A 15,328-nucleotide genomic window follows, 5' to 3' on the forward strand; every position below is an offset into this window, starting at 1 on the left:
AGTGGAGTCACATGACGCAGCTATGCTTTCTGTCAACAGACCAATATGATAAAGACACTCGCGCCCCCTCCCCCCTCCACCCTGACCTCTACTCACTGATAATCACTCACTCAGTCAGTCTGTCTGTCTATTTCTCCTCCTCTCTATCTCTCTATCTCATCCTTACCACCCCTCCCTTCCTCACCCTCCCTCTCTCTATCTACACCCCCCCCACCCCACCCAATCCAATAATTTCAAAATAAAAGCCCCATGGAGGGAATTTTTACTGTAATGTTTGTGATGAGGCCTATTAATTAAAAACTTCTTAGTTTGAATAACAGACATTCTGTCTCCCAACCCCCCCCTCACCCAATTCCATCATTACAAAATAAAAGCCTCAATGATTATCTGCACCTTAACCATGAAGCTCATAATGAAGCGGTTTCGTTGAAATACGTATCGCTCTTTCAAATACTACTACAACCACTACGAATATTACTAGTACTCCAACTGATACTTCTACTACCATACTACTAGTATTTATACTGCTATTAATACTACAACTACTACTAATGTTATTACAAATACTACTATGGCTAATAGTATTAGTATTACAGCTGTTTCTGCTGTTACTGCTATTGATACTAAACCTACTTCTACAGCTAGTACTACTAATACCACAATTACAACTATAACTAATACTACTACTAATATTAGTACAAACAATTTTCAAACATTTTTATTCATCTCAGCTTTTGTTATTTCTGTACTTTTTAAAATTCATTTAAGCTCCTGCAACTTCTGTATTTTTTAGAAAATCTATTGAAATTCAGCTTCCCCACTTCCTGTATTTTCAGCTTTTCTTATGCCTCTATTAACAGCAATGTTTTAATATTCATCTCGGTATTTTTTTGCAATATTTCACATTCATTTCAGCTGTTTTCATTTCTGTTTTTTTAGTAAATCTATTGAAATTCCTTTCAGCTTCTCTCATTTCTGTATTTTCAGCAATTTGAAATTAATTTCAGCTTTTCTAGTATCTGTAATTACAGCAGATGTATTCAAATTCCCTTCAACTTTCTGTATTTTCAGCTATTTTAAATATTAATTTCAGCTTTCAGCTTTTTGCTTTCCAACGCATTTTCAGCAGGAAATGCATTTTCTAGTTAAACCTCTTCTTAAGAAACCTACTCTTGCTCCAGAGGTGTTGGATAACTACAGACCTATCTCTAATCTTCCCTTAAGATCCTTGAGAAATCAGTTATGTGACTTTCTACAAAACAATGCTTTGTTTGCGGATTTCCAGTCAGGATTCCGAGTGCATCATAGAACAAAAACAGCACTGGTGAAAATTACGAATGATCTTCTACTTGCATGGAACGAAGGACTCATCTGTTTTCTTGTTTTGCTGGAACTCTGTGCCGCATTTAATACCATAGACCATTGTATCCTGTTGCAGAGACTAGAACATTGGATTGGTATCAAAGGAACTGCACTCAGCTGGTTCAAAACTTTAACAAGAACTAAGAAAAGGGATCATGTTACTCCTGTATTAACTTCTCTGCACGGGCTCCCTGTTAAATCAAGAATAGAATTTAAGGTACTTCTCCTCACCTACAAGGCACTTGCTGGTGAGGCACCGTTTTATCTTAAAGCGTTTGTAACACTGCATTGCCCTACAAGGCAGCTGCGCTCTATAGATGCTGTGTTACTTGTTGTTTCCTAGGGTTTAAAAAGTAGGATGGGAGCCAGAGCCTTCAGTTATCAAGCTCCTCTTTTGTGGAACCAGCTTCCACTTTCAGTCCGGTTTGCTTAGAGCTAGGGCTGGCTCAGGTTAGCCCAGACCAGCCCTTAGTTAAGCTGCTGTAGGCTTAGACTCCCAGGGGACTTCTTTGGACACACCGAGCTCCTCTCTCACGCTCTCTTTCTACAATAATCCACGTTTTATTAATGCACATCACTAATTCAGCTTCTTTCCAGGAGTTTTTTGTGCTTTCTCCCCTAGCAGGTCTCCGTAGATCGTAGTTCCTTCTGGACCCTGGTCCTGACACCTGCCGTGGCCCTGCTGACGCTGCTGCTGCCATCATCATCATCATCATTATTATTTTAAATAATGATCATATTACTGTAATCATAAACCAACATTACACTCTCCTAAAGTCTTTGCGCTTTCCCTCCCCACAGGCTTCTGTGGATGGTGGTTCTATCTGATGGTAGTTGTCCCTGCAGTGGTCCTGCTGTGCGCTGGCTTGCTACTCACAATTATTTTAATCATTTCTGTCATAGGAATTGAATGTATTATACATCTTTTACATTGTTCATTCTGTACACATGCCATCCATTGTAGTCTGTCCATCCCAGGAGTGGGATCCCTCCTCTGACGTTCTCCCTAAGGTTTCTTCCCTTTTTTCCCCGTGGAAGGGTTTTTCATTTTTCGGGGAGTTTTTCCATATGTGGGTTTAGGGACAGAGGATATCGTGTGTGTACAGACTGTAAATCCCTCTGAGGCAAATTTGTTATTACTATACAAAATAAAATGAATTGAATTTTCTCTGTGTTGCTGTCAGGTGTCATTTCATTCTTCACTCATCCATGGTTGTCATCAACTCCCTTTTTCACCACCAGTGTCTGGACTCCAGAGGGGGATTCTGCCAATTCTGCCCTTGATTACCCCGGTTTAGGATGTGCACTATTTCAATATTATACATGTGTAATAACTGTTTGTCAATTCGGACCCAGTCTCTCCTGATTGAACTGTGCGCATTGGGTGCTGCAGACATTTTTCTGATCTGTGCCTTGACCCAATTCTATCTCAGAGTCTACAGACTGTGCTGAGAATATGTATGTACGTACAACAGTCATATCCCCACAGTCCCTATATGGCCATATGATAATATTCCCCCAGTCCACCTCCCCTCTCTACCTTTCTTCCATGAGACTTTGTCAACTATTTGACCAAAAAAACAGCTGACATACACTCTTCCTCAACCCCCTCTATTACTTCTGTTCCACAGACGTCTCGCCCTCGCTTCCCTCTTTCACCCCCGTCTCCTAAGTACTCACCTTAGTAACCTCTGCCCGTCCGACCACCTGCCCCACCACCCCTGTTTTTCCAACTCTCTGAAGCATGCAAGAGTTAACCCACTCCTGAAGAAACCCAACCTAAACCCTGAACCCTCTGAAATCAATCCACACTGCTAGAGCCGCCTATCTCTCCTCTGCCTGCATACATCTGGACCTTTCTGCTGCATTTGACACATTAAACCACCAGGGGCCTCATTTATAAAACCTTGCGTAGGATTTGCGCCAAAAGTGGCGTACGGATGAAACATAGGACGCACGCACGTCCTACGCAGTTTTCCCTTAATAAATCACAATCACTTCTAAATGCAGCGCAGCTTTTGCGGCTTCATGTCACGCCCATAATTGTCCATATACAGTCTGTGGAACGCCCACAAATGAATATTCATCGATTGCAAAATCATGACAAACACAGAGGAAAACGAAGAAACGTAACTTCACTCAGTGTGAAGTCGAAATTATCATTGGCGAGGGGGGAAGGAGAAGTAAAATACGTTTGGAGGGCACAATATGGGCCAAATGCCAAAAAGGCACTCGAGTGGCAAAAAGTTGCAGAGGACGTGAACGCTGCAGCCTCACAACCTCGTATCGTGGCCGAAATAAAGAAAAAATGGTCTGACATCAAAGTGGATGCAAAAAAGCGTTTAGCGCGTCATCGTCAAAGTGTGTCTGCCACGGGTGGGAAAGGGAACACCGGAGCTGTCCCCTCTTGATGAGAGACTGGCGGAAATGATTGGGGATGGGGGACAGGGTCTGGGCCAACATCGGCGTCAGGGGGGTCGAGGCACGTTTGGAAGCTGTGCCACATTATGTAGCACAGCACATGCCAGCACGATTCCATACACTTTTTCAGGAGTAGAAAATAACCGTGCAGTCGAGGCAGCGCCATCTGCACAGCAAAAATTGGAGTGTTGAAACTTCAGGGTTAAAAATTTCCGAGTTGATTTTCACTCCCAGAGTGTAATTTTAACACATTCTGATTTAAATGGTGTTCAGTGTTGGAGTTATTTGGCAGAGTTGATCATGTCAGTGTTAACCCAACTCCACAGAGATGTAATTAAGCTCCGCCCATGCCTTTCACTTCTTCGGTTAGAGACAGAGAAGACAAGTCTGCGCCATTTTCTACCTCTCATGCAGTACTACACGGTAAGTGCAATTAAGTTAAACTCACTGAAACAATTAAAAATTGATGCTGAGAATTTCAGTATGAACAATTAAATATCTACAGAGAATATATGCCTTACACAGCCGTGTTTGTTGCCAGGACTGAACAGTACATTTGTCCTCGTGGTTAGCTAGCTAGTTAGCAGTGTACGGTAAGCTAGCTAACAGTTTGTTACTAAAACTATCTCCAACTTTATCAATAATGATTTAACAATTCATAGGCATGCTCAAAGCTAGGAAATACAAAGCATTATGATTTTTAACTATATAAAATCTTGTTTGAGGCTGGAGCTAACGTTTTTTTTTCCTCTTTGAAGATCAAAGGGACCGCAAAAAACGTGTCCCAACATGCAGACGGTGTTTCAGTGTCTAGTTCACGTGTCTAGCTATCCATCAGATTCTATGACCTGCAGTGTTGGAAAAAGTACTCATTTACTTAAGTAAAAGTATGTAAGTATTACCATTACTATAATTACCAAATTAAAGCTAAAGTACAAAATTAGCAGAAAATTGGGGTGTGACTGATATATATGAAATACATTTAAGTGCATCATTGAATACTTTATTTTATTATTATTTTTTTAATTTACTTTGTCAAACTTCATTGCATGTCTCAGTCAAAATGCTGGTCCAGATGAAGTACAGCCAACAGCAGAAGTATGTAAAGTTGGATGAGGATGAAGGACTGTTTGACTTTCTGCAATTCCATGAAAAAGGTTAGTATGGCTTACAAAAAAGGTCTTAAACCACATCCATGTTCTTTTTAAAGCTCTTTACATGCCTTTATCAGACTCTTATACTGTAAATGGGTGTACATTGCTAAACATTTTCAGTTCTGCAATGTGTGCTTCATGTAAGTGTAAAGTGTCAAGTGTAAAGTATAATATACACCAAAACAGTCCAGAAAAAAAGGCAATCATCAATTTTTAAATTTGGACTTGGAAGGGAATGGGTTTTGTGAGGGACAAATGCTCTATGTCTATTTAATGATTATACAGTCTTGGATGTATGTATTTAACATGAACAGTTATTGGCTGTGAGGCAAGAAACAGTGCGGACTTCAAAAGCACATTCAGTTTGACCTTATCTATTCCAGCCATGGAGAGATTTGGCCTGCCACCTGATGCAAATGTTATATACAAGGATGCAACAGGGACAGAAGTTGATGCAGAAATATTCAGCGACCTCGTTGGACAAGGCAATGTGGTCCTGACAGTTTTCTCAGATCAGGGTGAGATATCAAGGCAGGTATAATAAAGCACTCTACACCTTAGTATATCATTTAATAATTTAAATGTTCTCTATTGCTTTAGAATTCTCTGATTTCTCCTTGTCTTCTGAGACGTCTGACTCAAGCTTCAGCTCAAGTGCATCAACTATAATCCTAGATGTTCCGAACAAGAGACAAAGAATTGAGGATACACGTGATGCTGTGTCTGCTAAACAGGTTGCTTAATGCTTTCACATTTTTTCACTCTGAGTCACTAGAAAAGCTGTTTATCACTATGTTTTGTATTCTCATGTTTTTGTTTTTTATTAGTTGATAGAAGCTGTGCCAAGAGGCAAGTCCGGAGGTGAAGAAGTACTACAGGAGTACCAAACAACAGAAACCCTAACAGATGCTGCAAGAAGACAAATGGTTAATATCCTGGTGGCTCACATGATTGACAATCATGGGTATGTTTGTTTCACATTGTTTTTGTTTGTGTCAAATAAATGCATGACCATTGCATAAATGTACTAATTTACTAATTTAATATCTCCTCTCAGGCACTGCCCCACTAAAACAATCAGAGAAGATTATGCACGTGGGATAGTGATGCTGTTCCCTTCCCTTAAGGATCCATACTCCAAGAAGGGCTATGTAATAGGCATTATTATTGTTTAAACTTCCATGTCATGTTGTGACCCAAAACTGTGTGGATGACATTGATATTTGAATTCCGTGAGATTTCTCATGAGCCTGGTATTACAACACATTTCTTTTTTCATTTCAGGAACACTTCTATGATGCTGCAAGCAGCACAGGATACATTTCTTGGCGTCTGAAAACAGTCCAGAGGAAGATTCGTCAAGGATCTGCACAGCCACCAAAAAGCCCAATTGACTTTTCTCCAGGAGGCCCAAATTGCCAAAGGACTGTTGATGTTGAAGGGCAGCTTGATGGTGATGCTTGCCAAGAGGCCATGTCTTTGCTTAACCATACAGCAGACAATTCCCTGATTTTCCAGAAGATGATAGAGACCTTTCAGCATCGTCAGAAGCTTGTTAATGACCCAGGCAGAAGTGTTGATATACTCTCCAGCTTCCCAAGATTTCTGGATACAAAAGGATTGGTAAGTTTGGGATGAGATGTTTGGAATGGCTTGAAATTTGAAAGTATTTCCAGTAGTAGTCGTAGTTGTTGTTGTTTAATATCTTCTTTCCTAAAGGTGGACCAAGACTTCACTCTCCTATTTGACGAAGACACATCATCCAGGCTTCTTCAGAAATGGGATTTGTTCTTCAAGCCAAATGTCATTAAAGAGGCTAAGCGGCTCACCTCAACACCAGAGTTGCGTCGCTTGGTGCAGTCAGCAGAAAGTCCCCCAGGAAGTGATCTTGATGATCATTCTTCTTGATTATTCTTGTCTCTAATGTTCAGTTTTCTGATCTCAACCATAGTCATGCTGCAGTTTGGAGGAGCATCTCCGCAACCAGCAGGGTCGGCAGCCGTACCTCCTCGCTGTTGGGCGTCAGAAGAGCAAGATTGACAGCTTCTACATCACCATGGATAAGCGTCTCATCCCATGCAAGGCAAACTGCTCCCTCGGGGCATGTGATGAACTTTTCAAAGCACATTTTGTGTTTAATTTGTCTTACGATGTGGCACTTGTGAATTTTTATACATTCCTGCAGACAACAGTGTATAACATTGATGTGGGGAAAATGAAGGAGTCACCCAGAGTTAAAGACTTGAGAGCAAGACTGCTTAACCAGCCAGTAGCATTCTCACCCTGTGAGTAAGAAGCTATAACAATGCTGACCTGTTTCATGTGTCAGAAAAATTATCCCAGCAGTCAGCAGTTGATTTCACATTTAAGAGTTGAACATGGTTACTATCCTGGACCCAAGTTCAAATTGTTTTGTTCTCAGCAAGGCTGTAGGCATCAGTTCCTAACATATGCAGGTTTTCGAAAGCACCTTAATAGTGTTCATAGCATTTTTCAGCAAACTCAAACTTCAACTGTTGCATGTTCATCTAGTGAGCCAGTTGCAACTTCATCTCAGGCACATACTTTGGAGGACCAATTTATTCCACAAAATCAATGTAGTTCTTCCAGTATTTCTTCTGAGGCCAATGATTCAGGACTTACTAAAGATCCAACTAAAGAAATGTGTGCATCCATCGTGGCCAAATTACAGGGGAGTGGGATATCCAACAGTTTGGTATCCTCAATTGTAGGAGATTTGGAAGAACTAACGAGTGAACTTCGCTCACAAGCAAAGCATACAGCTATTTCTGCTTTACCTATAACTGACCCCAACATATCTGTGATAAATGAATCTTTTGAAGATTATGAAAATACGTTTTCAAATCTGAATACAGAATGGAAACGAAATAAATACTTCCAAAAATGGGGAGTTGTTGAGCCAGTAGAAATAACACTGGGAGTGAGAAATGACAACAGGCGAAATCAGAAATCCGGTACTTATGATCAAGTACCTGTGAAGGATACTTTTATCTATGTGCCAATTTTAGAAACATTGAAGTTCATGTGCAGAAATCCAGACATTTGTGTTTTGCTAAAGAAGGAGTATAGATCAGAGCCTGACACTTATACTGACTTTTTTGATGGAAGTTATTTTAAAACCCACCCTTTGTTTACAGCTAATAAACATGCATTGCAAATTCAACTATACTATGACGATTTTGAAACAGCCAATCCCCTTGGCTCCAAACGTGGAATACACAAAATTGGCTGTCTTTATTTTGTTGTAAGAAATTTGCCCCCAAAATTTAATTCGGTTTTGATGAACATTCATTTGGTATCACTTTTTCACACACAAGATCTGCGCAAGTATGGTTTTGATGTTATACTAGAACCGTTGATAAATGATGTGAAAAAACTAGAACGCCAAGGGCTAAGTCTTCCATTTGTAGATGAGCAGGTATATGGTACAATCTGTCAGATTACTGGAGATAATCTAGGGATGCACACAATTCTTGGTTTTAATGAGTCATTTAGTAGCCGTCATTTCTGTCGCCTTTGTTTGATTGAGAAGAATGATTGTCAAACGGTATACAGTGAGGATGATCCTAAAGTGATCCTTCGTGGAAAAGATATGTTTGATATGCATTGCCAGTCTCTCCAGGAAAACCCACAATTTAAGTCACTTTATGGTTTGAAAAAAAGATCTGCACTTAATTCATTGAAGTATTTCCATGTTTGCAATAACTATTCATTTGATATCATGCATGATCTTCTTGAGGGTGTGGTTCAGTATGAGATCAAATTGCTTTTTGGATATCTCACACAACACTTTATGTCAGAACAAGACTTGCTTTCCAGGATTTATGGTTTTGATTATGGATTTTTAGAACGAAAAAATCGTCCTACAAAGATTATTTTGGAGAGTGCTGGCAATGGCATTGGTTTGAATTCTATTCAGACATTGTGTCTTGTGAAAAACATCCCACTGTTGTTTGGTGAAATTATTCCTGCAGGAAACAAAAACTGGAATTTGTTACTGTTGTTACTTCAAATAATGAACATAGTTTTTTCACCTTCTCTCACTCTAGGTATGACAATATATTTAAAGCATTTGATTGTTGACCACCAGAAACTATTTAAGCACTTGTATCCACATAGAAACTTGATACCTAAGCATCATTTTATGATCCATTACCCATCTTCTATAAGCCCCTTATTATATACGTGGTGTATGAGGTTTGAGGCCAAAACACAAGCTGTTTAAAGATTCTTTAAAAAATTTCAAAAACATAACCAAATCGCTTGCTATAAAGCATCAGATGGCCATTGCTTATCACTGGGAAACCTTCACCCTCAAAAAAAATGAGTATGGGCCCATTAAATCTTTTCTCTTCAGAGATGAGAATGTGGTCAACAATGAAATGCTTGAAACAATCTTGTCAAAAGATGTTTTCTCAACTAGTTGGGTTAAAGTTGATGGTGTAGAGTATAAAGCTGGACTAGTTATTTGCAGTGCAATGGAAGAAGACATGCCAGTCTTTTGTCAAATAAGTGATGTACTTTTGGTTGAAGATCACTTATTTTTTTTGACAAACAAGCTATTTACAGAGAATTTTGATGACCATCATCATGCATTCAGAGTATTACGAAGTGCGGAAAGATGTTTACTAAAAATGTCTGAGCTTAAATTTCAAAAACCGTTTGATATTCAAAGCTCATACAATGTTTCGGATGAAAGTTTGTACATTATACCTTCATTCACAATGTTTTAATTCAACTGACTGCAAGGGAGAAAAGGAATAAATATTTTTGAAAATGTTTTTGTTTATTGTGATGAATTCTTATTAATAGAAGTATATATTTAATTAATGCATTTAAAATTAATTTTAACATTTTTTCAGTGTAGATAATTGACACATTAGGGAGTGTAATTAACACTACCAAAATAGTTAAAAAAAATTAACTCGGAGCAGTGTTAGTTGTCTAATCCCTCAGTGTTATTTTAACACTGTTTTGTGAGTTAATAAAGGAACTCTGGTAGAGTGTTAAATGTTTAACTATTTTGAAAGTGTTAATTTAACTCTGGAGAGTGTGGAGCTATATAAACTCTCAAAAAGTGTTGAAATCAACTCTGTGGGAGTTAATTCAACACTGGACTTTTTGCTGTGTGCCCTTAAACAGGCCGATGGTGCGCTGCACTACAGCGCGAATCCTTCCATTTGCCACATCTTCTAAGAGCGCAAGATCAGCCATTTCGCGTCATTACGCATTGTGATGGCATCATGGCATTTTATTACCATCTATTTGATTGCATCTGACAAGAAACCGCTGTGTTTTGAGGATGAATTGCATAACATGCCAATATTATTGTAGAACATATTTCACTTTTCTTTTTGAAAATCTGTTAATTAGTATTTGTTTGTTTTACGCTGCCGATCAATCAAACGGGTGTTCGTGTTATTTATGAGAGGCAGTATTGGCATTTCTTGTACACAACAGTCTAGTTTTACACACTTTACACATGTTTGCGTGTTTCTTGCATTTGCCGACAGTTCTTATTTCACCCGTTTTTGTGAGTACGCATGGGTCCGAGCTTGCGGAAGGACCGCACATTTTTCCGTCAAGTTTGCTTTTTCTAAATACCAATTATTGCGTAGAGAGCGGCGTACGCCTTCTTTTGTGCGTACGCAACGTTTATAAATGAGGCCCCAGATCCTTATTTCCTCCCTTCAGGAACTTGGTGTCTCAGGCTCTGCTCTCTCCCTTCTCTCATCCTACCTCGATGGCCGCACCTACCGGGTAACCTGGAGAGGATCTGTGTCGGATCTTATGGTACATTCACATCAAAAGCGAAGCGAATTATTTGCGCGAGTAGATTCCATGTTAAGTCAATGCACAGACGCGTCTGGTCGCGAATGAGTCGAATTTTAAACAGGCGGCCTAATTGAGGGGAAAGACGTGGCGCGTGGGATGCGAAAAAGCGCAAAGAGCGACGCGAATAAATCACTCTTTCAAAGTTGAAAACTTTGGGCGAAAAATTCGCCCGACGCTGTCTAGCGAAATCCAATCAGCGTTCAGATGCCACAGCATGAATAAACGTTATTAAACGGCCGCTCACCGGAGACACACACAGCTGATACTGAACGCCTGTAAGTTAGTTTGTGTGTAACCGAGAGACGCACCGATCCGACACAAGAGGTCATCAGACCGGCTGCTGGTCCGCCATTATCAAAACGAAGAATGTTTACGAGAGAACGGATCAGATTTAAGAACTTTTGTCGGAAGAAATGCGTAAATATGACCGCTTATACAAGCCGTCATTGGCGGGTTGTATTCACTGAGGGAGATCGCCGCAAACGCCGGTTTGCCGGTCGAGAGGTGCGCAAAGTTGTGGAGGAAAATACGGGACAAATGTGTCCGCGATGAAAAGCAGCAGTGGCGATGCACGGGGCAATAAAGTCTATGATAAATAAACAAACAAATAAATAGACGTGACTCTCTAGGTCGTCTTCAACAAAAACACGTTACTCCGCCTGTTGTTCTGGCGGTGAATTGCTCTGCAACACACGCAGAACCATGAATTGAAACGAGTGCGTTGACGCAACGACGCAGACGCAAACGCAGAAGCATGCGCCAGCCTTAACAATACAATCCCGTAGATACACGCTCTTTAACATAAGGAGAATACATCCCCGTCTCACTCAGAAGTACTGATTCAGGCTCTTGTCATCTCCCGCCTTGACTATTGTAACTCTCTTCCGTACCATGCTGTGAATGAATCGGGTCCAGTCTACATCCAGGACATGGTCAAACCCTACATCCCAACCCGCACACACCGCTCTGCATCGGCCAAACAGCTTGTCAACCCTCAGTTATAGTAAAATAACCTACATTTTAATCAATTCCTTTACACACCTTGATCTTGGTTGCTTACGAGGGTCTGCAAAGCCATTGCAGCTTCGACCTTTACTGGCATCTCTTTATCGTCGATCAGATCCTGTCTCACCAATTCAACGGCATTCCTGAGCACCAGCTCATCATGGAAACGCAGCGGGCTGAAGCAGTGGAGCACCCAGCACGACTGGCAAGAAACGGCAAAGAACCCATTTATGTTTAATGTCAGCAGTGTGTGTGTATGTGTGCAGGTTTAATGGAATATCTTTCTGTCTGCAATATACTAAAAAGGTTAGCCTTGCAAAGGGGAATGAGAGGGCACACTCACCCTGGCTCGCAGGTAACCCATAGGAGAGTTGAGCAACGGGAAGACATAGTTTTGCAGCATCAGTTCCATCTGCTCCCTGTACATCCGCTTCTATATGATGAGAAATGCACAAACAAAACAGCAGAGAGATGATTAAAATACAAGAGAGGCAACAAGAGCATTTAAGAACTTAAAATCTCTTGGCTCCAGCCAATGTTTTTCAGGGAAAGAAAGTCACACAGGGATATCTGTAGATGTGCATACCTTCAATAAAAGATCAGCCAGAGCTCCAATGCAGTGCAGAGCACCATCCTTCTTGCGAGGGTCAGGAGATGGATCCATCAGTATCTGGTGGCAGAACTCCATCATCTGAGGAAGAACCTGCCCAGAGAAAAATGCAAAGCTTAAATATAGAAAACAGTGATGCTGAAATGAAATCTAATTGTAAAATGTCAGACAAAGTTGAAAATGTTCTGCATGATGCCATGGTGTTTGACAGTAGCAAAACATATTTTTCCCACTTGCACAATGTAATTAGCTGCAATCATATTGACTCAATCGGTTGTTGGTATCGATCGCCTTTTTATTTTAAGGCTGAAATAATACTAAAATAGTATCTAGTAATTAGAAGACCAATTGATATATAGAACTAATATGCTTCCAGTAAAAAATGTAATCTTAATGTGCCTTAGAATAGGCCTACAATAAACTGCAACACAAATATTGTAAGGCAATTATGTATTTCTTTAATTAAATGGTGCCAAAGAATTACCAAGAATACAACAGCATTTTGCTTGCTATTTTTGTACCAGCTGTGTTCGTTGTACAAAAAACCAACTAGACAGAGGTGTGCATAGCTGGATTAGAGGAACATGCTCAATCATTACCATTATGAAGGTTGGTTGAAGAAGAGTAGAATAGAAGAGTGATGCTGTGTTCGAACAGATAAACTAGTGAATTAGGGCGGTTTTAAATAAAATGTAGCTGAATATTCACTAAAGTAAAGATTGGCAAAAAGCAAGGACTTACAAAAACAAAATAGAGTGAATATCTTTGCTGTGCTTTATAAGTCAAATTATTGACCGAACAGTCATCAGGCAAATATATTGGACTAAAAGTATAAAGTCTGAAAAGATGGATTAAACCATGCCTAGCCGATGCCTACAAACTATGAAGTATTGCCATAGGTGATGGTCCACCTCACCTGCTTCCTCTTGCGAGCAGCTTTATAGAGGACGCCCTGGGCAGCTGTGGCTGGTAGGGCTTGGTCATCATAGAGGTCTGCAACAGAGACAAAACATCACTATGGTGTTGAAAAACAATGCAGACATTTCTTCACCACCACTGTGTACAATGGCAGTGATGCAGCAGTTCTGTCAGGAAGACTAACCTGATACTACTTTTCATTCATAATCCATAAATCTCTCTCTCTCTGTAATTACTTTATCACCTGATTGTTGGTGTTTACTTGAAATTAGGGCTGTCAAAGTTAAAGCGTTAATCTATGAAATTATTGAGGCCGAGATTGATGCAATAAAATATTTTAGTGCAGGTAATGAAACTTTTACTGTTTACTGTTTACTTCCGGTGTGCATTGACCACTGATAATAAACTGACGCATGCCGCAGTCAGTTAGATTGGAGAGACCGAGACAGCTTTTTGCATTGAAAGTAAAAACAGTGGCGCGACATGCATCGGAGAACTGTGCAGAAGAATTCTGTGACGTGTCCAACAGAAGGAGGATGAGTTGAAATTGGACCACTATAAGCACTGAAAGTGCCTGTAACATGTTGGTAGCTGCTAGGCTACTTCCATCTCAACATGGCCACCACTGTGTCCCCAAAAGACAGTGGTTTGGGAAACGTTGTGGCTAAATGTCGGGACATTGTCGGCACTTCAAACAAGTCAAATAATGGAGAGTTGAGAGCACGGCAAACTGCAAGAGGAGAGCAGGAAGAGTACCTAGTTCAACGTGTTGCATGCGGTGGAATTCTGCCTTGGAGATTATCAAATGTGTGTATCTATTGACAGCTCTACTTTAAATTAAGCAATCTGATCTGCACAATTTATTCAAACCAATCGCAACTTTAAAAACGTTCTCCTCTCTGCTGCTGTCAGTTGTTATTTCAGCACAATGGGATGTGACCTTTCTCCACCAGTCAGCATCACAGTCGTGCTCCTCATCCATCAGAGAATTGTAGCATCATCATCATCTCCAACTCCAGTGTCTGGGGGATAAGACCTTATTTGACCTCAGCTTCACTACCCCTGGGATATCCTCATTCAGGATGAAGTCTCATCGGCAAAAACTTTGCACTGTTCATATGTTATGCTTTTTCTTTGCTGGCAGATATGGTGTGTTATTGATTAAGCAACCAATACTGACCCAAGTAATTAATGGTGTGTACTTACTGAACTTCATGCGGATATACTCATAAGGGTCTTCCTGCCAAAGCTTCTCATCCTCATCTTTGTAACACATGAGAGGGAAGATGACCTCCTGGCATATGGTCTGTAAAGATGATCAATAAAAAGGAAACACATGTGACAGTCTAAAGTCCACCTTCCAGAAAGTGAAGAGAATTAAAACAAGTTTGATTAGGTGTAGTTAAAAAAATGCAGAACATGAAATAACAATTTTGAGGTAACTTTTCCCCTTTATGTACCCTCAGAAACAAACCATTTCAATGCCGAAAGGCATCCTGTGGAGAATTGGACCACCATTACTGCAATGGAGCAATGACCAGATGATCAAATACAAACACATGCTCAAAATGAATACTGACATTCTGATTTCTGGTTTCCTTCATACAATCGACAGTATAGCAACATAGCACCACGGGCCGAAGACCGCAAGCCAGTAAACGTCAATGTTAATAATGCACTAAAGGATTTATTCAAGCAATAAAGAATTGCCAAAAAAAGGTTTGGTTCAATTCATTTTAGGCATTTTGATGTCTGCCAAAACATAATCTCATCATCAAATATACATTATTATAATTAACATCTTTGTTTATTCTAATTATTAATAATTGTAAACATCAATTAGCTTGAACTTAACCAAAACCCAAATTTCAATGCGCTCTAGTATGTTAATGGAGATTCAAACTTCCCTTGTCAGTTTTGAATTGTTCCAGATTCTAAGATGTAGCCAATGAAACTCTCGAGCTAGCCAAACTAAGTAGAAGTTAAATTTGAAAAATCCATT

General features: G+C 40.0%; 2 protein-coding genes across 6 annotated transcripts in view; one reads left to right on the forward strand and one right to left on the reverse strand.

Moving 5' to 3' along the window:
* ipo8 (importin 8) overlaps window positions 1–15,328 on the reverse strand; it is a 46,564-nt gene that overhangs the window by 15,189 nt on the left and 16,047 nt on the right. For all 5 annotated transcript variants that reach the window (XM_078101416.1, XM_078101414.1, XM_078101415.1 and 2 more), the window contains 5 exons: window positions 14,533–14,632; window positions 13,325–13,401; window positions 12,385–12,501; window positions 12,142–12,231; window positions 11,835–12,000 (listed from right to left, as the gene is read on the reverse strand). In XM_078101416.1, the coding sequence (XP_077957542.1) occupies window positions 11,835–12,000; window positions 12,142–12,231; window positions 12,385–12,501; window positions 13,325–13,401; window positions 14,533–14,632 (550 nt within the window). The remainder of the gene's footprint in view (window positions 1–11,834; window positions 12,001–12,141; window positions 12,232–12,384; window positions 12,502–13,324; window positions 13,402–14,532; window positions 14,633–15,328) is intronic.
* LOC120817266 (uncharacterized) lies at window positions 4,788–9,737 on the forward strand. The gene is made up of 4 exons (XM_078101418.1): window positions 4,788–5,901; window positions 5,995–6,088; window positions 6,222–6,560; window positions 6,657–9,737. Exons 1-4 carry the CDS (start codon window positions 5,861–5,863, stop codon window positions 6,843–6,845), a joined length of 663 nt encoding a protein of 220 aa, XP_077957544.1. The 5' UTR covers window positions 4,788–5,860; the 3' UTR covers window positions 6,846–9,737.

This window comes from Gasterosteus aculeatus, chromosome 4, assembly GCF_964276395.1.
Source record: "Gasterosteus aculeatus chromosome 4, fGasAcu3.hap1.1, whole genome shotgun sequence".
In the NCBI taxonomy this organism is placed as follows: domain Eukaryota; kingdom Metazoa; phylum Chordata; class Actinopteri; order Perciformes; family Gasterosteidae; genus Gasterosteus; species Gasterosteus aculeatus.

Excerpts from the sequence above, each read along its gene's own strand:
- LOC120817266 (XM_078101418.1), top strand. The coding sequence starts at position 5,861 with ATGGTTAATATCCTGGTGGCTCACATGATTGACAATCATGG. Across the intron at positions 6,089-6,221 it reads CATACTCCAAGAAGGGCTAT|GAACACTTCTATGATGCTGC; the intron begins GTAATAGGCATT and ends TTTTCATTTCAG. Across the intron at positions 6,561-6,656 it reads TTCTGGATACAAAAGGATTG|GTGGACCAAGACTTCACTCT; the intron begins GTAAGTTTGGGA and ends TCTTTCCTAAAG.